This window comes from Poromitra crassiceps (genome assembly GCF_964638095.1).
Source record: "Poromitra crassiceps genome assembly, chromosome: 14".
In the NCBI taxonomy this organism is placed as follows: domain Eukaryota; kingdom Metazoa; phylum Chordata; class Actinopteri; order Beryciformes; family Melamphaidae; genus Poromitra; species Poromitra crassiceps.
Window position 1 is genome coordinate 31,466,472 of NC_139633.1, and position 22,437 is coordinate 31,488,908.

At 44.5% G+C, this 22,437-nt stretch overlaps 1 protein-coding gene across 1 annotated transcript in view; it reads left to right on the forward strand.

Annotated features, from left to right (window-relative positions):
• kif20ba (kinesin family member 20Ba) overlaps window positions 1-22,437 on the forward strand; it is a 119,707-nt gene that overhangs the window by 34,325 nt on the left and 62,945 nt on the right. Inside the window, exons 16-21 of the mRNA XM_083650736.1 lie at window positions 2,394-2,514; window positions 3,011-3,227; window positions 11,725-11,786; window positions 12,809-12,928; window positions 16,685-16,850; window positions 19,123-19,343. Coding sequence (XP_083506862.1) covers window positions 2,394-2,514; window positions 3,011-3,227; window positions 11,725-11,786; window positions 12,809-12,928; window positions 16,685-16,850; window positions 19,123-19,343 — 907 coding nt within the window. The remainder of the gene's footprint in view (window positions 1-2,393; window positions 2,515-3,010; window positions 3,228-11,724; window positions 11,787-12,808; window positions 12,929-16,684; window positions 16,851-19,122; window positions 19,344-22,437) is intronic.

The following is a 22,437-nucleotide window of genomic DNA, read 5'->3' on the forward strand; positions in this document are numbered from 1 at the left end:
AGTGCCTTTCTGGTAGGTTCTATGGTAGCTGGTGACCTGCACAGACAAAAATACTCATAACTCGCTGAAATCTTGACGGATTTACAAACGGTTTGGTTTATTACAAGCATATTCCGTTCCCGAGATAGACCAAAAAAAAACAAAAAACACTAAAAACACTATTTTTTTGATGAGCTCCAAATTACACCAAAATTAAACCGAAGCATCTATGCCATGAGAGGGATTCAGGCACAAAGTTTCATGCAGTTTCATCCATTTCCCTAGGAGTTATGATCATATGATGTTGCCATACTAACCCAACAACAGATGCTCATAACTCCTAGTAGCTCCCTGTAGCAAGATGGCCGCCATGCGACGACGTCGCTCTCCATTGGCCGGCAGCGCGGGTAAGCTATCTAGCCTTTATATATATCTATGGGTATATATACATCTGACAGAAAAGACGTTAATAGAGGAACACATGAAGGACAGCTCTCCTACTATGCACTCGTTAACTCGCGCTCCACCCTCCCTTTTGGGCAAACTCGGTAGAAAATATGGCCCAAGTCCATCAGAAACAACAGCCAGCTTGACAGTTCAGCGCGCCTAGAGCTGAAAAATAGAACAGACGCCTAAACGATAAATGCAGCGCAGTGTAGGCACAGCGCGAGCGTGGCTTCAGCGCAGCGTGGCAGCGGTATGTGTGAACGCTCTCGTCTGTTAACAAGGACGCCTAAATTTTAGGCGTTGCTTAGGCGTTGCTTAAAGCGTCGCTCTAGGCGTGTGTGTGAACGTGGCGTAACGTCCGGTTCACACACACGCCTACGCCTATGCCTACGCCTATGCCTACGCCTATGCCTACGCATATAGGCATTGCTTCATGCACGCCTGGCGCCTATTTTCGTTCACACAGGACGCCACGCTCTGCGCTACGCTGAACACATGAGCAGCGGTTTTTTTACACTTTTCAGATCTGATTTATAGCATGGGTGAGTCCTCTTTTTTATTGTAATGTGCAAGTGAGGATGTCTGTCTATTTCTTGGCCCTTCCCTCGGGTAATCATGTGACTATGAGTCATCAACACCATGAGTGATATATGCATTGAGACAGGGGGGGTATATATACATCTGATAGAAAAGACGTTAATAGAGGAACACATGAAGGACAGCTTTCCTACTATGCACTGTTAATTCGCGCTCCACCCTCCCTTTTGGGCAAACTCGGTAGAAAATATGGCCCAAGTCCACCAGAAACAACAGCCAGCTTGACAGTTCAGCGCGCCTAGAGCTGAAAAATAGAACAGACGCCTAAACGATAAATGCAGCGCAGCGTAGGCACAGCGCGAGCGTGGCTTCAGCACAGCGTGGCAGCGGTATGTGTGAACGCTCTCGTCTGTTAACAAGGACGCCTAAATTTTAGGCGTTGCTTAGGCGTTGCTTTAAGCGTCGCTCTAGGCGTGTGTGTGAACCCGCCGTAACACCTATCCCTAACCCTCCAGCTCCTGACGAAACTCTTGACAGGCGTCTTCATGCAAAGCACTTGATGCAACTTGATGGATTTCTGTCATTTGTGATTGTGGCATTACGCCAATGTGTCGACAATTTAATTTTAAATCTTTAAAGTTTAAAGTGATTTGTTTAGGGTTTACCTTTGCATAGTCAAATCGGTGTACAATCAACATAGAATACGTCTATTTTCATTTAAAAAAATCATTATATCAGCCGCCTATCGGTAAGCAGTGAATTTGTCCCACTGACCTAAAAGATATGGACAGGGCTATCCCATTGATTTTGGGCTCCTGCTTTGAGCCGAAGTGGTGGCCGTCGCCATCTTTGGGAGGGAATGGGTTGAGTCCTTGCGCAGCTCACGTGAGATGGGAGTTTCCCAGAGCCGCAGCTCCGCCTGCTATTGGTTCGTGATCAGCAAGCTGCGCGATCACTGGACAGGCGATCTGTCAATCACCCCTTTTTCTATCATCTATTTTACTCCAAACGGATGGGAGTTTCCCAGAGCCGCAGCTCCGCCTGCTATTGGTTCGTGATCAGCAAGCTGCGCGATCACTGGACAGGCGATCTGTCAATCACCCCTTTTTCTATCATCTATTTTACTCCAAACGGACGAGTTATATAAAAATGACCCCCCCTACAGTTATTATGAAAAGGTGAAAGTAGCTATATAGACCAAAACCGTGTTTTGGCCCAGGCTGTGGGAAAACCTTGTGCCCACTGATTTGTCCCCAATAAAACTGGTATCGGTATCAAAGATCCCATGTCGGTCAGGCTCTATTGCCACCGCAGCCTCATTCTGACCCAGGAAAAACCCTGTATCAGTTCCAGGCTGTCTGTTAAGTCAGTCAAATGTTAATGTCCGGACAAATAATGACACACCTGTGTGTTGTTTGTTTGTGTCTCAGTGATCGGCTGGCGAGAGAGAAGGAGATGCTGGAGGAGCGAGCAGAAAGGAGACTGGAGATCTTCAAACAGCTGGTCGGAAAAATCGCCTCCACCGGACCCAATGAAGAGGCACAAGTCATGGTAATGCAGCCTCTTAGGCCACGATCACACCGACTGCGTCACCTTTCCGAATGACGGCTCGCTTATTTCAAACATTTCATTCTGTTGCAGATGCTTTGCAATGTAGGTGTTTCATGCGGTGGATTTGTTCTAGTTTTCTATTCTATTCTCACATCGGACATTTACTTACAAAAGTTTCAATGAAAAATATTTGAAATACTACAAATAAGAACCCAAGTGTGGTCAGATTCACTTCGATACATTTGAGTGACAAGATCCTTACATGTAGTTTATACTGTCGTTCCTATCAACACACCCAGGTTTCACAAATACAATTGCATTACAGATTAGGAGCGATCGTGGCCTTGGAAAGTGAGTATTTCTGTTTCTAAAGATGAAACACAGAAGCTGCGTCCCCCCCCTTGGGTGGGTGTGTGTGTGTGTGTGTGTAACATGCAGTTGAACAGGGGTGGCACACCTTAGCCATTCTTCTCCTGATGTTTGCTCTGTCCTGTAGGACGAACCCCTGGACCTGGGCGGCTTCATGGACTCCGTGTCCAGCGACCTGGCCAACATAAAGACTGCAGCCCAGGCCGCCCACTCCTGCCTGGGCTCGGCCTCGCCGGGGGAGCAGGCGGGCAGAGCCAACGCTGTGGAGGATCTGGACAAGAAGCTGTCGGCGCTGAGCGAGGAGCTGAGGAAAACCCAAGAGCAGCTCCTGCACAAAAACAGTGGTAAAAAAACAAGAGTGGTGGTGGTTGTCTTCCATTTAATAGAGCTCAACTGTCACGTGACGCCTCTGTTCCGGAAGAGTATTTCCCCCCTTCATATTCTGCAATGAGATTTTGATTATTATTCATTCATAATGTCGTAACCACCCAAGGTAGACTTACCACAGGCGAGCTAGTTGTGAAACGATGGTATCTGTTCCTGTCGAAGCCACTACCGTAATCTTTATAGCATCCTTGTTTATTTAAAAATATATACAGTATATATATTTGATGTCATGAAGAAGTACTACACTACCCACAATTCTAAAGTGTAATATCGACGCCTTTGATTGGCGAAGCACGCCGGGCCCTGCACTCATTTCTACCTCTGGCTCTTCTCTCTCTGGCTAGGCTACTACAAACGTAAGCAACAGCTTGCTGAGTAAAGGGCTAAAACAGCCACTGAGCGAGTGAAAGTATGTTATGTTAAGTTACCATTACGAGTCACGCTGCCTTCCATGCCAGCACGCCTCCTCAAATCCCTTCCCCGGTTGTTGTGTTACTTCCAAGGAAATGCGGCTGTTCTACGACGACGTTATCCACTGAGCTAGTGTCTAATGCATGGTCTCATGGATGTTATCCACTGAGCTAGTGTCTAATGCATCGTCTCATGGATGTTATCCACTGAGCTAGTGTCTAATGCATTGTCTCATGGATGTTATCCACTGAGCTAGTGTCTAATGCATGGTCTCATGGATGCCATCAGGGCTGAGGGCTGTGCGAAGTGTGCGACTGCACAGGGCCTCGTAGCCTGGGTAAACCCATCCCCCACGTGACCTGCTCTCAGACCTGTTCTCAGTCACTATGGTCTGGATTCCCACCATTGTTAAACGATTTCCTGCGGTTGTTGCCCCCCCCCGATAGACCACTCCATTACGCAACCATCATCCAACCAGTTTAGTGCACAGAGCACATGCGCAGTGCAGCAGATGGCGTCATCACTCTGCGACCTTTGTTGTTAGCGCATGAGCTAACACTTTTCATTTCAGTACTGCTAGCACGCAAATGGTTACAACCAGCTACAAGAAGAGAGAACATCGCGTGACGGTGGTCAGGGAATGAAAGAGGAACAGGACAACTCCCCCCCCCACCCCGTTGGTCCGACCGTCCCGTATTGCTGGGATGGAATGTTGGCAGCCCTAGTCTACACGGACCCAAACCTCGATCCCTGCTGCAGATGGCCGCAGATCTGGAGAGATATTTGTGGCTGTGAAGAACAGTCATCATCTATACAGCTGCTGCCAACCTGATGAGGAAACAGGCGTGCTTGTTATGCTGGACACTGAATGCCAGTCTGCAGACTTCATCCTCCAGTGCTGTTCGCCTCAGGACTTGAAGGCCTAACGTTGTACCATGGACTGTATACATTCTGTGCTAATAATGCTAGCATGCTAACATCCTTTTCACACACACACACTGAATATACCGAAATGCTAGATTTGATCATGGACTTAACGCTAATGTTAATCCAAAACGGCCGCAGTCATAACGGTAAGGTGTGTTTGACCTAATTGAAATATTAACGTTAATGCCCTCACATTTCAGCGTGGTTACAGATAAACCTATTTAACGCTAGCTAGCTACATTACTGGCTTGATATCATATTCCAGATGCAACCTAGCTAGATAAGCTCCACACGGCTGTATGAGTAGCTACAATCAAATGTATCAAGCCTTGATATCATATTCCAACGTGAATTCAGCTGAGGGGTTCGCTCCAGAACGAGACTGTTGCGTTCAATATTTGTACACGTTACTGTGCAGTAACTGTGCAACTGTGTAGGCCTACTGTGCAATTCTGTATATTATACATAATCCAGATGTAACCTAGCTATAGCTAGACGTTAAGAGGTTAGCGTGAATGCGACTGAGACCTGACATTACTGAAGTGAATACAAGTGACCTATATTTTTCAATCCTGTCTTTGAATAAAAGTTGTGTTATACTTGAAAACCATGTCTTTGCTCCCTTATGTGTTCACAATTACAACAAATCTGTATGGTTTATCTGTTGGCATTAAACCGTGGTATTTCCTTGGGTGATATTCCATATTTGTCATTAAACCTAGCTGTTCACATAAATTTGCAATGATGATCGACCACGTGAGATATCACAAGTAGCCTACTTTTATTAAAAAATAAAATGCAAAGAGAGGTTTCCTTCTCTAACTATTGGTGCGTTCACAAAATATTTACACGAGATTTTTTTTATAAATAATAATCAATAACGTGGATAATGATGACATCTGCAGCTGCTGGACGAGAGACAGAAGAAACTACGAACGAAGATTGGAGCAGAGGACATTGACTACAGAGAAACTTAACCGACCAGCACTCTGCTTCAATCAATGAATGCTTATAAATAAACCATACACATGAGAATTACCGTTAACGTTACAGCATTTAATAACATAAATATGGTGATATCTGGTGGTCTGAAATTACTCTCTATCTACAGTAGGGTAACTGGCTCCTATTGTGTCTTATTATTGTAACGTTTGAATCAGCGTTTCATAACTATAATAGCCTAATGTTACTGTAGCCTGGATGACGTCAGCTAATGCTACCCAGCCTTCCAGCGTTTATCTTCCATAATGCATTAAATCATAATCACAATGCGAAGACATTAGCTGATCACCACAGAGCTGCACAGACAAGTTTATCAGATAATTTCGCCGTAAAATGTGTCCAGGTGATCAGCTCTGAAGCCCCGGCTTGTATGGTCCGCTAAAATCCGATTTCGATATAGGTGTTATTTTGATCAATATTGTATAGCTGGCTAGACAGAGGAGTTTATCTGGAATCAGTGTGACAAGATCCCTGCTGCTAGCTTGTCTGCCTTTCTGTGTCAGAGTATCTAGCTACATTATCTGCATTACATGCTACACCATGCAAATATATTTCGATATAATTCAAACAATTAGCCCACTGTACTACTGGACTGTGTATTGCTGTGAATAAGTTAGATTTGATTGTGTAAAGTGTTACATGTTATATTTTTAACTGAGCTTTGCAGAATTACCTCAACACAATTGTGTTGTGTATCAGCTTTAAATATCCAATATATACAGCATTAAACAAACGACCAGCAGCATTCAAATGTGCAAAAACGTTATATTTATTGAAATGTGGTGATCTCATGTCACATTACATAATGTTATGCCCAAATGGTCTACTGCCCAGAAGCGTCACTTTACATGTTTGGTAGGGAATTATTTTAATTATGTTAAACCAGCGTTTATCTTCCATAATGCATTAAATCATAATCACAATGCTATGAAGACATTAGCTGATCACCACAGAGCAGCACAGACAAGTTTATCAGATAATTTCGCCATAAAATGTGTCCAGGTGATCAGCTCTGAAGCCCTGGCTTGTATGGTCCGCTAAAATCCGATTTCGATAACGCTAGGTGTTATTTTGATCAACAGACCTCAACCTCAACAGCTGTTTTCACTTGAATTTCCTCACGTAGTTGCATAGCCATATAGCTAGCCAGCTAGTAGCTAGCTCGGGAGCTATGCTTTAGAGAGGCCAAATGCTAACGGCTAGGTAGTGCTAAGCCGCTGCAGCTGTTACACGTCATTGACAAAGACGCACTCTATGATTGGCCGATCACGGCAGGACTGATGTTGGCAGTCACGCCGTCACTCATTGGCTGCGGGGTGGCTGCGGGTCTGCGGGAGTCTTTAAACCGCCGCGGAAATCGTTCTGAATGGCCCGTTCGCTAGACGATAGTGACTGGGAACTGAGAGAGCAGGTCACGTGGTGGCTGGGTTTACCTAGGCTAAGGGCCTCGCACCATCACGAGGCCTCGCGCCCGGCCTGCACGGATTGTATTCACGCACGGACTCCAGCTCCGAGATCTGTTCCAACTAGAGGTCGACCGATATTGCTTTTTCAATGGCCGATGCCGATGCCGATCTTTAGAGAGCAGGGCGGCCGATGGCCGATATATAATGCCGATTATTTTTATTTTTTTTCATTCGATAAAATACGATTAAAATAAACTCCTCAAAAAAAGTTTGGAAACGTTATTTTGCTCGATTATTTCTCCCCTTTAATAATACCAATTGGTATTGTATTTTATATAGTTGGAAAGCCTGATTAGTCACCTTTACAACGGGGTACAACTTGTAAGGATTGTGCATTCGCGGAATGAGAAACACACAGCTAAACGTGTGGGTAGCGCCCCCAAAAAATGTGCAATATTCTTCTGTTGGTATTTTTTTTTAAAGAAATCTAGTAGCCTAGATTTCCATTGTCCATTCATGCACATTGAAAATCGAATATAACATTATACTGTAGGCCTACATCTAATATAAGATGTTATCTTAGCCAGTACAGTAACATGTTTTTGATTATTCTTTTTATTAAATAGAAAAATACATTGGGTTATGCGGTATATATTTCAGTAGTGGCTGGTAGGCTATAGCGAGAGAGCAGTATGTCAGAGAACTCATTCATGCACTGTTCTATACATTAACAATAATAATAATAATAATGTAACTGTTTAGATTTGCTGTCATTTGATGGGAGAAGTGTGTTTGCAGAAGATGGTGGTGACTGAGGAAACGTAACGTTACAGTAGGCTCATGGGTGCATGAGAAGACTCACATTCAGTGGCGGACTGCATAATCGGGCACGTCGGGCAAATGCCCGGTGGCCTGGCCTGGCCTGGCCTGCCAAAAAAAAAAAAAAAAAAAATTTGCAGGCCGATGCCGATTAATTAAAAATGCCAATAATCGGCCCCAATTAATCGGCCGGCCGATTAATCGGTCGACCTCTAGTTCCAACACAACGGAGTGCATCGCTCTCGGTCTCTCCCTCTCACTTTCTGTCTCTAAATAGGTCAATGATGTTCATCCTGTCTTCATTCATAATTAGACGTTTATGTTTTCGTGTGATCAGACATAGGTTTTATAGATGTTTTTTATTTACCTTGACAGTTTCGACGAGTCAACTCTCGTCTTCTTCAGAAGGAGTCGCACTGACAGCTGACACGTCATACCAAGCTGTCAGTGCGACTGCTTCTGAAGAAGACGAGAGTTGACTCGTCGATAACTGTCGAGGTAAATAAAAAACATCTATAAAACCTATGTCTGATCAAACGAAAACATAAACGTCTACTTTCTGTCTCTGTCACTGTGTGTGTGTGTGTGTGTGTGTGTGTGTATATCTCTCTCACACACACACACTCTCACACACCCTCCCTCTCTCTCTGCTGCTTCCGAGGCAAGACAGACACAGCAGCAGTGCACATTCACAGCGCGCGCTCCCGGAGAGACGGGGCGATACGATCTGCGGAGGTCTGCCTCACGGTGCCTCGTTCGACCATGTCTCATCTTTAGTTTGTGTCTGTGCGCTCTGCAACTGTGGCTGAGAGACTGCGTGATGCTGTAGCCTATTATTATTTCGACCGCGAGCATCATGCATGACGCACTGATATAAACGTTGGAAGTTGCCTATTTGGAACATTGAAAGCGCGCGTCGCACCGCATGTCAGCCCGAACGTGAAAGAGAGGGGTGATGATGGTGAGATCTTTCTCCACATGTAGCCTAGATGAAGATAAAGCTATGAGTTTATTTGCTGTGATGGCAATCCATTGTTTCAGCTCCTACAAAGGTGTGAAGTTGTCTTTGAGGCGCTGTGCTTCACTTGACTATGTGTCCACTGGCGTGTAGTAGGATTAGCTGTGCTATGTGTGTGCACGTGATTCATGCGTGTGCACGTGATTCATGCGTGTGCACGTGATTCATGCGTGTGCACGTGATTCATGCGTGTGCACGTTAATGAGCAGGGCCTCACACCCACCTTTGCGACGGGCCTGGATGCCATTAAAGACTGCTGGTCCCGCCCACTGTCGCTCTCCAAGTGCCCTTCCATTGAAACACTCTCTCGCTCAATCATTCGCTAATCTGATTGGCCGGAAATGCTGGAATGGATTATGGGATGACTAGTTCCTTCAGTCTTACAAGATATTTGACGTACTCTTGGAAATGGATCTTGGATTTTGCCATCACCAACTTGAGCCATCGCAGAACAGTTGCTGCAACAACTGTTCTTTTCAAAATGCACACTACCAACTAGGGCTGCACAATTAATCGTATTTTCATCGTCATCGCAATATGAACATGCGCACTAAACACATCGCAAAGACTGCCTGAAACGCAATGAATAGCAAAAGTGGTTTTATTTACACGCGTCATGCATTCACACTCAGCGTGTGATCATTTTGTCTTGTGTTGTAAATCCAGCGTACACCTTTCCCTTGCAACAGTGCGCTCCGCCCCTCTGCCAAAGCCCAAACACGCTGTGTGTAGTTTCAGCTAGAGTCAGTGTGTATTTCATTTCTTTATTCAGTGGACATAGGCTATGTCTGGGGTCTATGTTAGCATTATTAAAGCAGAAAGACATAGGAACTGTATAGCTAATATGCATCATAATTGTTTATTTATCACAAGTCGTATCGTCATCGCTATATTGAACAATGTTATCGCACATCGCAGATTTTCCTCATATCGTGCAGGCCTACTACCAACTGCCCGGCAGACCTGAAAGCACTGCTACCCCCCCGCTCACGTCCCAGGTCGAACCACCCGGAGGCTCCCACCCAACCATGCCCCGTCACTGCCCAGGACAAACACCAAATGCCTGGCCAGGAGCTTTCTCCACTCTGCCATAGCAACATGGAACAGCCTTCCCCCCACGGTTGTTGGAGACATTACATCAAGCAGTGTTGATGCCTTCAAGAAGAGACTGAACAAACACCTCCTCAGCACCAGACCCTAAAACTCAACGACTTCTATTTATCATACTTAAATCAGCCTCACATAGATTTATGAGTAGCTGCAGATCAATGCTAGGCTCTCTGAATGTTGTTCATGAAGCCTGTATCTGTAATAGCATAATACACACACAAAAAATTACAGTTTGTGGTGAAACTGGCACTATAAGTTATAAATCATAAAGACTACGCACAGCCAGTCGCACAAGTGACGTCTCTCCCGTCTTTCCATGTTGCTGATGGTGTGTGACGTATATTGTGCGACACAAGAGATGTTGACAAAATGTACATGCGTACCCCGTGGCACTCGCCACCATTCAGATTTTCTCAGACGCTGGTACACAGAGAAGGGCAGGAAGTGACGTTCACTTTGGCTCTCTATAGTGAATCGAAGGTGACGTTACAATGTCATGTGTAGGGATGGGTACCGAGACCCGGTACCAAACGGACCCCGGGGCTGGATTTCGAGATACCGGAGGATCAATAAGCTTTCACGTTAACGGTTCTCTTATCGGTACTGGAGAAATTAAGAAAATAGATTTCCTATTTATTTGCTACATAAACGTTGTTTTTTCGCACCAACTCCGTAAGACATGCCTGTGATGTGATTTTTGCCATTTCCGAACGAGAAATGAGATCCAGCTCCTCTTTTCCGCGTTGCTTTCTCTGTCTCTCATCAGACGAGAGACAGGCAGCTGCCAGCGAGGAGCCGACACACTGACTGAGGAGGGGCGGGGCTGGCAGCACACACACATGCACACACTGAAGGGAAGGCAGCTGAGCCGAGGAGAACAGAGACCGCAACACGTTAAGAAAGAACGGAGATGTTAGCAGAGTGGGTTAATGCAGCAGTTCTCGCGTGCACTCCCAGAGTAGCAGCAAGACGGAGGAAATAAATGTAAACGAGAAGTTTCTCTTTCTCTCTCTCTGTGCTTCTTTCTCACACGGAGCTGTCTATTCATTGACAATGACACAGGGTCAGAGACACACACACACATACACACATTAGTTTTCCGTGCATGTCATTGGCTGTCATCACCTGTGTTGCATTCAGGTAACATCTTAAAGTACCATGCTATACAATTGAGAGCATATTTCTCTTTGATATCAAGAGGAGAGATCAAAAGTCTGGTTGTACTTCACTCGAGTTGATGCTGACAATTCACGTTGTCATAAGTGCGATAAATCATTCACTAGCAACGGTGGAAACACGAGCAATTTGTCTAAACAATTAAATTAATAATAAAAACGCACCCATTAAGATTTTGCAACTATTTTTTCTTTCTCCCCTTAAAAATAACGAAAAGAATCGACAACAACCAGCACAATTTTTTTCTGTTTTTTTCTCTTAAAAATAACAAAAAGTACCGATAAGAGTACCGTTAAAGTACCGGATCGATAAGCAGTATCGATAAGAGTAGTAGTATCGTTAATTCCTTAACGATACCCATCCCTAGTCATGTGACTGTTGAGATCTATGCCACAGCACGCTTCCACAAAATCCCACAAAGTCGCATGTCGCTACCAGTGGCTTAGAAATGTGTCAGTAAGACAAATTCCCATACTAGAGGAGCAAAATATAAAGCAGTTATTTATTGTTTATCGCATGATACATCTGTTATTCATAATTGTGTAAACAAATAAGTTAATAAATAAAAAACTATTATGATTTCAGAACTGGAGAACGTTACCAACCAAGTGTATCAGTCCAACAAGGAGCTTATGAACACCAAAAAGGTAAAAGATGGCGACTAAGATAGTGACTTCTTTAACACGAATCACTAAGATTCACGTCATGTTTATCTCATGCACTACTTGTGCCTGTTTGCAATTTGGTGACTTTGTTGTATAACACTTGAATGCAGGTTGAAGACGTCACAGATCAAATCTTACTACTTTGCTCATATCACTGTTGTCCGATGAAAACCTCCTTCAAAATATTTTCACCTGACAAGCATAACTTTTTGAGTTTAATTGTTTTAGAAAAGGTTTCATAAACCCAAGCATTGCAGAACTTTTTCAATGCACAGAGAAACTTGAAAATAACCAATTTTGGACAAGGTTTGCACCAGACAGTCGGTGTATGCATTTATTGATGTGAGACTATAGAGCAGGGGTGGGGTTTTTTTCTTTCTTCCTGAGGGCCATACTGACTTACATCAATTAAGGGAAGGGCCACACATTGGAGATTATACGTGCCAACACTCCTGATTTTCACGGCAGTCTCCCTATTTTTAACCCTCTCTCCCGCTCTTATTGGTACTTTCTTGTTAATCTCCTGATATAATAGTGATACAAATCCAATGGCTGTATAGCAGATGAGATTTATTAACATAATTCTGCCTTTTATTGAGTTTTTGGCGGTGGTTTTGTTTTTCTTTGAGGACCTTGGGGGCCGGATTGAGATAGTCCAGGGGGCAGGTATAGCTATAAGAGCAGTTGTAGCTCAGTGCTCCAGTGCTTTGGCTGTATTATCTGCATGTATAAAGCTTATTTTCCATGCGCAAGCCAAACCCTTCAACAACATACAATAAGTGAATTATATACATCCAATTTTGATCGTCACATAAATTCTGCATGTATTAAGCTATTATTATTATTATTGTTATTATTATTATTATTATTATTATTATTATTATTATTATTATTATTATTATTATTATTGCCTCCAATATATATATTTACATGTAGTACAAAGAGAAGAGTTAGAACCCACTATCACAGTGGTTCTGCTGTGAAAGTGTATCTTTCTCTTGTAGACTCTGGAGTCTCAGGAGCTGAAGTTGTCGGAGCTGATGGAGATCTGTAATGAGAAGGATGACATGATCTCCAAACTTCAGACCATCATCGACCGGCAGGCTGAAGATGCCACCCAGAATGTAAGAACAGGCATGGCTCCCTTGGTGAAGTCATGGAAGTGTTATCTGGACCAGGATAAAGTCATGGAAAATCAGGGGATAAATGAAACACAAGTTTGTTCACATATACATTTTCAACTGGCAAAGGTAGACATCACCTTTTTTTTTAAGTCGAACTGAACCCGTTCGGCGCGTGGGTCAGAGTCCGTTTCAGACTGAAAACATAACTTGACTGAGATGACAGGTTGAGAATGTCGATGATTTTATTTGACAATTCTGGGGACTGGATTGGGCTTTGGCCAATCCTGGCGTGTTCCGCCTCCAAATCGAGTGGGATTCAGCGTGTTGTGGCGCTCTCCTCGGGAAGAGCCTGCTGACGTGAGGTTAGTGGCTGAGTGGAGAGTGCAGCCCGTCGGCCTGTAATCTCCGAGGTGCAACCCCTGACAACCAGGCTCTCTGAGGCGCGTGCCATTATCGCCATTGGCTAAATAATATTCCTGGAATGCGAGTTTTAACGAGCCAGTTACATTTCTTTGCATTCTTAGAAATTACCGTTTTCTTTATTGTGTAGATCAACATACAATTGACCAACTTAGCAGTTAGTTTATGGGATAGGAATTCTGCCAGATGACAGGCACTAGGCGCCATTTTCTCCTTCATTTGGAGGAGAAAATTATCCTGAAATGAAGATTTGATTGACAGCTGCCATGTCGTGATATGATTGGTTGAAATAGGGTAGAAGTTTGATAGTACTAGGTGACGTCAGCAAACTGTAGATTACTGTTATGAATGAAATCTTGAAAAATGAACTTTTGATGTGAAAAAGTGTGAAAAACTAAAGAAATTAGATTTGTGTGATTTTTCTTTTGGCATACATTATTAAATAGGTGCACTGCATAGCCAGGTATTTGAACTAAAATAAAATAAGTCATTTTTGGGTTCAGCTCAACTTTAAAGGGTGGATTTTTCCTGGATTAGTTTCTCACAGAAGAAGTCAACAACACAGCCATTTTTGTCACAGGCAGCATAGGAAATATTTTCAATCATTATCCACTTATACTTTTTCACCATTCTTAAAGGGATAGGCCAACTTTTTGAGAGATTCACTTATTTGCCATAGTGCCCATACATAAACAAGATCATGCTTTTTATCGTCGCTGTCCGTCCAGTACACTGTGAGGTACAGTTAGCTAGTTAGTTGCAAATGAATGGGACTTCCCGGTACAGCACCACACCCCTGTTCAAGTCACCAAAAACGCGCATACCAACAGTGCCAAAAACCTCTATGTCCATGTTATAGTCTCTTCAAACAGATGATTGGCTCCCGCAATTTTCAAATGCTTCCGCCTAAACGTCGGTAATTCGAGCCCTGAAAACTTGGTCAAAAACGGAAAGGGAAAATAATGAGTGATGATAGGATGGATGTCCTATTATGTCCCCCCCCCCCCCCCCAACTTCCTTTGTCCATGTTCTGTGGCCGTGAATTACAAACAGTTTAAGCTGCATTCGCAGAATGTAGAGGTGACAGTCTGGCTTGAAAGACTATACATGTTATGACTCATGTACTACTCACCATGCGATGAAATAATAATCCAAAATGCGGAGGTCATTTTCAAATGTAAATAGATAGACGGAACTACTTTGTACACAGCACATGTGCCTGTGTCTACAGCAAGGGTTCCCAAACTTGCTAGAGGCTCGCGACCCCCACTATCCCTGGAGGGGGATGAAGCATACAAACATGTGTGTGTGCAAAACAAACAAAACGTAACAATTATGGTTAAAACGTGCTCTTTTTAAACATTTTTAAATTGTATTTCACACATTTTGTAGTTCACACATTCCTCAGGCCAATTTCTCACATTCTGGAAATCATCTCGCGACGCACCCAATGGTGTCCCGCAACCCCCCCCGGTGGGGTCTCGAGAGTTACTCTTGCTTAGTTTTGGTTCATCTTTGTTAGATCTCGGCGTTTACTTCAAAAATGGCCGTTTCCTGGATTATTTCATCGCGTGGTGAGTACACGAGTCACAACCGGTCACAACATCCACATGTGTGAGTGTTTCTGGCGCTGTTGGAATTGTGTATTCTGGGCGACTGAACGGGGATAGGCAGCTGTACCGGTAACTCCCATTCATTTGCGAATCTAACTAACTGCATGGCTGTAAGTTGGCCTATCCCTTTAACATACAAATGTAGCAGCCAGCACCAAAGTGTACCCACATTCGCCCGGTGGCCACTGTTGATATTGTAGAGAGAGGTAGGGCGTGCACATCCGCTTGTAGGGCTCAGGTGCAGGACAAAAAGCAAATAACATAGAAAATAAATAGAGTCCGCACACTGTATTGAAGTCAGCTCCCAGGTCAGTTTATTTTATAAACTGACCTGGGAGCTGATACAGTGTGCGGACTCTATTTATTTTCACTGTTGATATTGTCCCATTGTAGACCAGAGGCTGTTTTGAAGAAGGTGCGACACCTTGGTATAAATTGGCCGCCTCACGGTCACCCTTGTTCCATCAAATTTGACTAGTTTAGCACATGATACACAGGGAAACTATGTGGAAACCTGCCATAAAAATGAGGAAAAAACGAATACCATACAACTACTGGAAGTAAATGTGGCTTCTCCAGCTTTTTGAGTTCATCCCTGGAACAACTAGGAGCCAATTGTTATAAGTGTTGAGAGATCTAGTTGGATCTAAGCCACTTGGAAATGTATTTTGAGGCCAGATCATTTCCAGCAGAGCTTTGCGGACAAGCAGCGGAATCTTAAAGGATCAGGCCGGTGTTTTTTTTAATGCATTGCTTACCGTCAAAATCCTATGAAAATAACACAATCACCCGTGTTTGCTCTACCGCCGTTGCATTCGGACTTACCATGTACAGTTTTTAGCCGTCAACCCGCACGTCAATGGCTCCAATTGTAAGCTAAAAACCTTGAAATGCAAAAGTCAGGCTGTTTTTAGTTATTACCAAATCAAATGGGAACAAATTCTTCATTACGCCAGGGACTATTTCACTTTCCTGACAGGCAAACATCTTTACAGCTGGCTTATTAAGTTGTTTGAGGAAAAAGTCGACTGGACCGGTGCATCGCAATGATGAACTATGCTGCCCAGAGCAACGACATGGCTTTATTATGATGATGATGATGATGATGATGATGACGTATTTTTGTAGGCTTACCCAGAAATCAATGACATGCTGGTTTCGTAAGGGGAAAAGGCTATGGGATTCTAGAATGTGGCTTTTGGTTAAATGCAGGAAATAAGGTCTGTGGTTAACACAAGCTTAGGGGAGTGGAAATGTGTGTTCGGCAGGATAATCTTCACAAACGAGGACCACTTCTATGACTTTTGAAGCTTTTTGTGAAAATGTACGCCTCAGAAGTCATGAAAGTGGTCCTTGTTTGTGAGGATTATCCTGCTGAACACAAATTTCCACTCCCATAAACTTTTAACCAGGCCTTATGTCATGCATTTAACCGAAATCCACATTCTAAAATCCCATTGCCTTTTCCCCTTAGGAACCAGCATGGCGGTAATTTTCTACTTTCGATTCATTCCTCCAGTACTCCATTAAGCTTCATACAGGAAAGAGCAATACGCTCTCTTGTCCTAGTCAAGACTCTTTGCTGCATCTGCATCATGTAAAATGATGAATTCCACTGATGGCGGCCGTGTATACGGCCACCATAGCTTTTTGTTGAATGCGAACAAAATGTGAACAAAATGCTCATTGCTCGTTCGTTGTGTGTGTTTGTTTCCGTTTGCAGAAGGAAACCCTAGACACCATCCAGCAGGACGTCCTCCGCATGAAGACCGGCTGCAGCTGCTGGCTGAGCAGAGACGCGGAGATGCCCGGCGGCTCCCGTACCGAGGCCCGCAAGCGGCAGGGCGAGCCCCAGCCCGACCTGGAGGGACAGCCCCCGCTAAAGAAAGGTACGGGATCGGCGGTGAACACAGGGCACGCGGCAAGCCGAGAGAAGCTTCCCGCCCGCCATCGAGTCTATCTCCAAACCAGGAGGAGATTGTCGGCGCTCAGGAGGAAGTGATGACCGGCAAACCACACGATGGTGTACATGTCTCCTACGCCACTGTTGAAACCATTACACAAGTTTGGTCTGAATTTGGATGTGAAAGTTTCTATTGTTTCTAGGTTTCCTTTAGTATGGGAAAACATTGTTCAGCCCCAATACACATTGGTGTAATTTCACTGGGGATATCAGCTTGAGGCAGAAGTCCTCCCATCCAGTTTGTTTTATTCTGTTATTGCTATTTGATGCAAATAAAGTTGACTTGTTTTTGTTTTTTGGTCTTGACATTTAGATTTTATTTTGAGTCTTGGGGAGGTTAAGGTAATTTATTTTGCAATAGGAGTGGAGACCATGTCAAGTTTTTTTCTTTTCTGTTTTGCATTAGTTTGCATTGTGTTTCGCTATGTAGCCTATATTCACCCCCACGCAAATTGCTGCTTTATTTCAAACAAACTAAGTTGTGTATGCAATTTTAAAAGGGTGAACTTGTGGGTGGGGGAGGGCAGATCATTCTCTTTACAGGCGCAGGGGGAGGGCAGATCATTCTCTTTACAGGCGCAGGGGGAGGGCAGACAGAAAATTATATAAATGTCGGGGAGGGGCAATTTTTTTAAATTTGATATCATATTTTACCCCACCCCACGTAAATATTGGACAGTCCCTTACATAGACATGAGTATCCCGTTACGAGGCTTATCCTGGTTTTCATCATATTGGGGATATGGCGTTTAGATGGAACACAGAGAAATCTGCTTATTCATATCCCTGTATATACATGAGAAGTACTAGTATCTTGGTTACTGGATGCTAGTTGCACAGGTGCCTGTGATGTTTACAACACAAAGTGGCATCATGCTCGATCGCTCGTATTAGGTGAAAATCTTTTGGGCAGAGACACTGGGATTCCCTCTTCACGGTGGTCTGAATAGGTCCGCATTTCGATGCTTTCTCCCATAACTACCATGTCAATTTAATTTCCTCACTGTAAGACAAAACTCTTGATGCTTTCGTTTGAAATTTTCTGTCACTTGCCTCAAGCCGTGCCTGCGCACGTACTCTGCAGCGGTCAGAAGCCAGGATAAGATGTACTCCAGCTAGCATAATCTGCTTTCTCAAAACCGGGATAAGGGCTTATCCAGGTTTCTGAAATTGGGATATGTTTTACATGCGCAAACGCAACAACGGGATACTTCAATAGCCTGATAATAACCGGGATATTCATGTCCATGTAAACGCACCCAGTGAGATTCTCAGGTTTGTCAGGGCTTTTGATTGTGTCAACTTTTGTCAAGTAAAATCTGACAGGTTTCACAATGTGACAGATGGAGTTTAAAAGCCAAATCTGTTTGAATGGAGTGTCACTCACGATTCCCGCGCGATTCCTAGGCTCGCCCGCTGCGCGGCCTCGCTAGCCGGCCGCTATGCGGCCTCGCCCGCCCTGCAGCTTGGATACGCAGCTCGCCCACTGCGCGTTGTAGTGTAGTGCGCAGAGAGCGATAGATGACTTCTTCTGTGGTGTTTTATGGCAGTTGGCATCCTTTATGTTGCATCACTGCCTACTTCTGGATTCATCCATCTACTGTTTCCCTACATCTCTGCTCTACGCTGAAAAACTCGACGTCCTCCCATCGCCATGGTCTCCCATCTGGTTCCTTAAGAGCAATAGACTTCTTCTTTTTGGTGTTTTGTGGCAGTTGACATCCTTGATGTTGCATTAGCGCCTTCTTCTGTATCCACCTGAAACATCGCTTATTTATATTGGCATGTATGACATCACTGATGACATCACAGCAACAACTATGACATCACCGATGACATCACAGCAAAAACTATGACATCACCGATGACATCCCAGCAACAACTATGACATCACCGATGACATCCCAGCAACAACTATGACATCACCGATGACATCACAGGTGCACCTGCTGTCGTCATCGTTAGGTCGCTGGTTTGAATCCGGCCCGTGGGTGTTTGGTTTCATCAATCAGCATGAGAGGGTCTTTTCTACAACAACAGTTCTACAGGTTTGTGTTGATTCTATTCCGATGGGACTTAATGGAGGCAGCAGTGGAAGTCTGGACCATATGAGGTATAAATTGACAGTTCCTTACCATGTGTTAAATTTCACCTCTGACCTCTCGCTTCCTGTCATATCCCCTCACTTCCTGTGCCAGACTGCCCTGGTGAAACCGGTGAAAGAGAAGAGGAGATGAAGAGGCTTTGCCTTCAGCTCCAGGAGAGGTCGTGTGAGGTGGGCCGGCTGGAGCGCAGCGTGGCGGACCTGGAGGGGATGCTAGAGCGGCCATCCACCCCGCGCGAGAAGGACCAGCTCCAGGAAGTGACCATGGGGCAGGCATCAAATGTCCCGGAGGACCAGCAGCAGCCAAGTTACCAGGTAGGCAAATGACTCATGATTAATGGGACCAGTTTCCACTGCAGGGCCATCTTGGGCGGCGGGCCTTCTAATAATTACCCTGGTCCCTCCACTCTTACTATGTTAGTTTCCTGACATTTTCCAAAAGTAGTAGCCCATCTCCTACTGTTCTCCAATGAGCAGTTGGGGGTTAAATGCCTTGCTCAAGGGTACCTCACAGCCCACCTCTCTGTCCTCTTGGCTGTCACCAGGCCACATATTATTAGCTTGACGTCATTATCTAGGTCACTGAGCTTTGTATTTACTATATTTTAATTTGTGTTGAGAGAGGAACTGTACATTTGGTTTCAGGTTCAAACAGATGATACCGTATATGGGATTAAATGCAATTAATTTAATCCCATATTATAGACGCTTTGAGTTGGCCCTGGCATTAGTACGTCACTTTGGATGGACTGGATGTAGGAACAGGGCTTTCTCGGACCTTAGGGGAGATAGGGAGATAGATGGACACTCTAATAGAGCAGTGGCTCCCAAACTGTGGTCCACAGGGCTCTCTGCCTGGTGGCCAGCCAGAGCAATGCATTTTTTTTTTTTTTTTTTTTTATACCGAAAACAGTTTTTACATACACATTAAACTTGAGGAGTAGGCTTGGGCCGACTTTCAGAAATATTGCGATATTTGGGAAATATAACGATTTTGAAAATCTACTTTCAGAGGCTGTATCGGGCTGTTTTAAAGCCAGAGTGAAGTTTCTGGTATCATATGAAACTAGAAGACCTAAAACTGGTTTTATGCTTACGCGAAATTGCCAGCAACTGCCCCGAGGGGTCGCTGCAGCTGGCCGTCCTATCGGCGGAGGAGGGCGTACAGCTCCTTGAAAATGTGACTCCGCGTGACGTGACCAGCACGAGAGCTGTGATTGGTCGTTCCCTTGGGCCGCGCATATATCCGCTGACGTAGTTGTTGTGAGGAATGAGGAAATGCCATTTCCTCATTTAACGTGCTTGTCCCTCATCTAGCAAAGCCTTCTGCAGGCTCACTGGAATGAGTTTTGAAATGGAGGGACAATAAAATGTCCCCCCACCGACATGATTGCAAGTTCTTGGTAAAAGACATGATAACGTCATATGTAATGGACATAAGTGTACCACAAGCCACCTAGTGTTTTGGACGTGTACCGCAGCCAACGCGCCCAGTTATGTTCAAGTATGCACAGTCTCGCTGTCGCCGCTAGTCGGCGGCAAGGCTCCAAGTCGAGGCTGCGCAGAACCCTGTCAGCGCCTTAAGGCAGGGGTTCCCAACCTTTTTTGTGCCAAGGACCGACATGGAAAAAAAAAGTTGCGGACCGGTTGTCAATTTTAATGGTTTAAGTTACATATATATTTACTCACCAGGTGGTGACAAAGGGTAAATAACAGCCTTTTGTGTTGTACTGTATGTAGCCTATACAGTATTTATGTTTTTGTTTTAACTACAAACATAAATAAACGTCAACTTAAAACTATGTTTCAACTACCACACACACAGCCTATAATATTATAGCCTATGTTTATTTATTTTATTTTTATTTATTTTTGGACCGGCTCGCGGCCCGGTACCAAATGCGTTGCGGCCCGGTACCGGCCCGCGGCCCGGTGGTTGGGGACCACTGCCTTAAGGCATCGATTGGTATCAACCATGTCATGCTAGCTTGTAAATAACACTCCCAATGTTTTAGGGAGGACAAACCCGTTTGTGTGTTTTTCTGAAAAACATATTTTTAACAGTTTATGATGCATCTATCTTGTTATATTTACTAGTATATGGCCAATAAACAACAAATCAAAAGTGTCCTAGCCAAAATCGTGCATTTTTTTGTTTTAAATCAAATTTTAAAGTGAAATTAGGATTAATCACTCATTACATTGCCAAACGCCTGAAAAAGTGGGCCTCACGTCAAATGTAATTCATGCCTGGAAGGTCTTGGAACACCCCTCACGCCCACACCCCAGCTCCGATTGGGCTGAAAATTTGCATGGATGTGGGTTATTATCTGGGCAAGGTCATGGGCAGGTTGCACAGTACTTGAACCACCTGGAAAATCCTGGAAAGTCCTGGAAACCGCCTGGAAAGTCCTGGAAACCACCTCATGCCCACACCCCAGGTCGGATTGGGCTGAAAATTTGCATGGCTGTGGGTTATTATCTGGGCAAGGTCATGGGCAGGTTGCACAGTACTTGAACCACCTGGAAAATCCTGGAAAACACCTGGAAAGTCCTGGAAACCACCTTGAAAAGACCTCATGCCCACACCCCAGGTCGGATTGGGCAGAAAATGTGCATGGCAGTGGGTTATTATCTGGGGAGGGTCATGGGTAGGTTGCACAGTCCTTGAACCACCTGGAAAGTGCTGGAATATCCTGGAACTACATGGAAAGTCCTGGAAACCACCTGGAAAGTCCTGCAAACCACATCATGTCCACACACCAGGTCGGATTGGTTGGCGGGCCGTCGGGCAGTGTCAGTCACAATTTGCGTCACAAAAGTAAGTCCGATACCACGCCAGCCCACCCCCAAACACACACAAGGGTCTTTCACACCGGCCATGAAAGCCGAAAAATGCGCGGAAATTAGGATTCGCGGCTCCGATGTGAAAGGCATTAACGCGCGTTGGTGGGTAATTCTTGTACGCCTTTTGTCCCGGCACCAAAGGTTGTCACATCGCCGTATTGGCGGACAACCCGCCTCCACTTGAAAGGTCGTCGCAGCGAGCCGGAAAAGGTGCGAATGGTCAGCTCATTCATAAAAAAATTACAGGGGAAATCACCTCATGTATCAAGAAAGTGACGAGTGAAAGTAAAAAAAAGTAGACTGATAGACAGACCTATCTCCACACACCACACTGTGCGAGGCAGCGCTTCATACGAATCGCTCATAAGATCGTGGTGTTTTTGCAATGTCAGCGTAGGTAATTATTATGTATATTAACTTTATTACAACTATGGCATGACAATATCTGCTGCTTTACCTTAACACAGTGTGTTACAGTTACAACAGCCAACTAGTCCGCTGCTCTCGCTTCAGGCAGCCTCGCACTGTCCCTCTGTCTAGTGCAGGCTGCGGCTGAACAGAA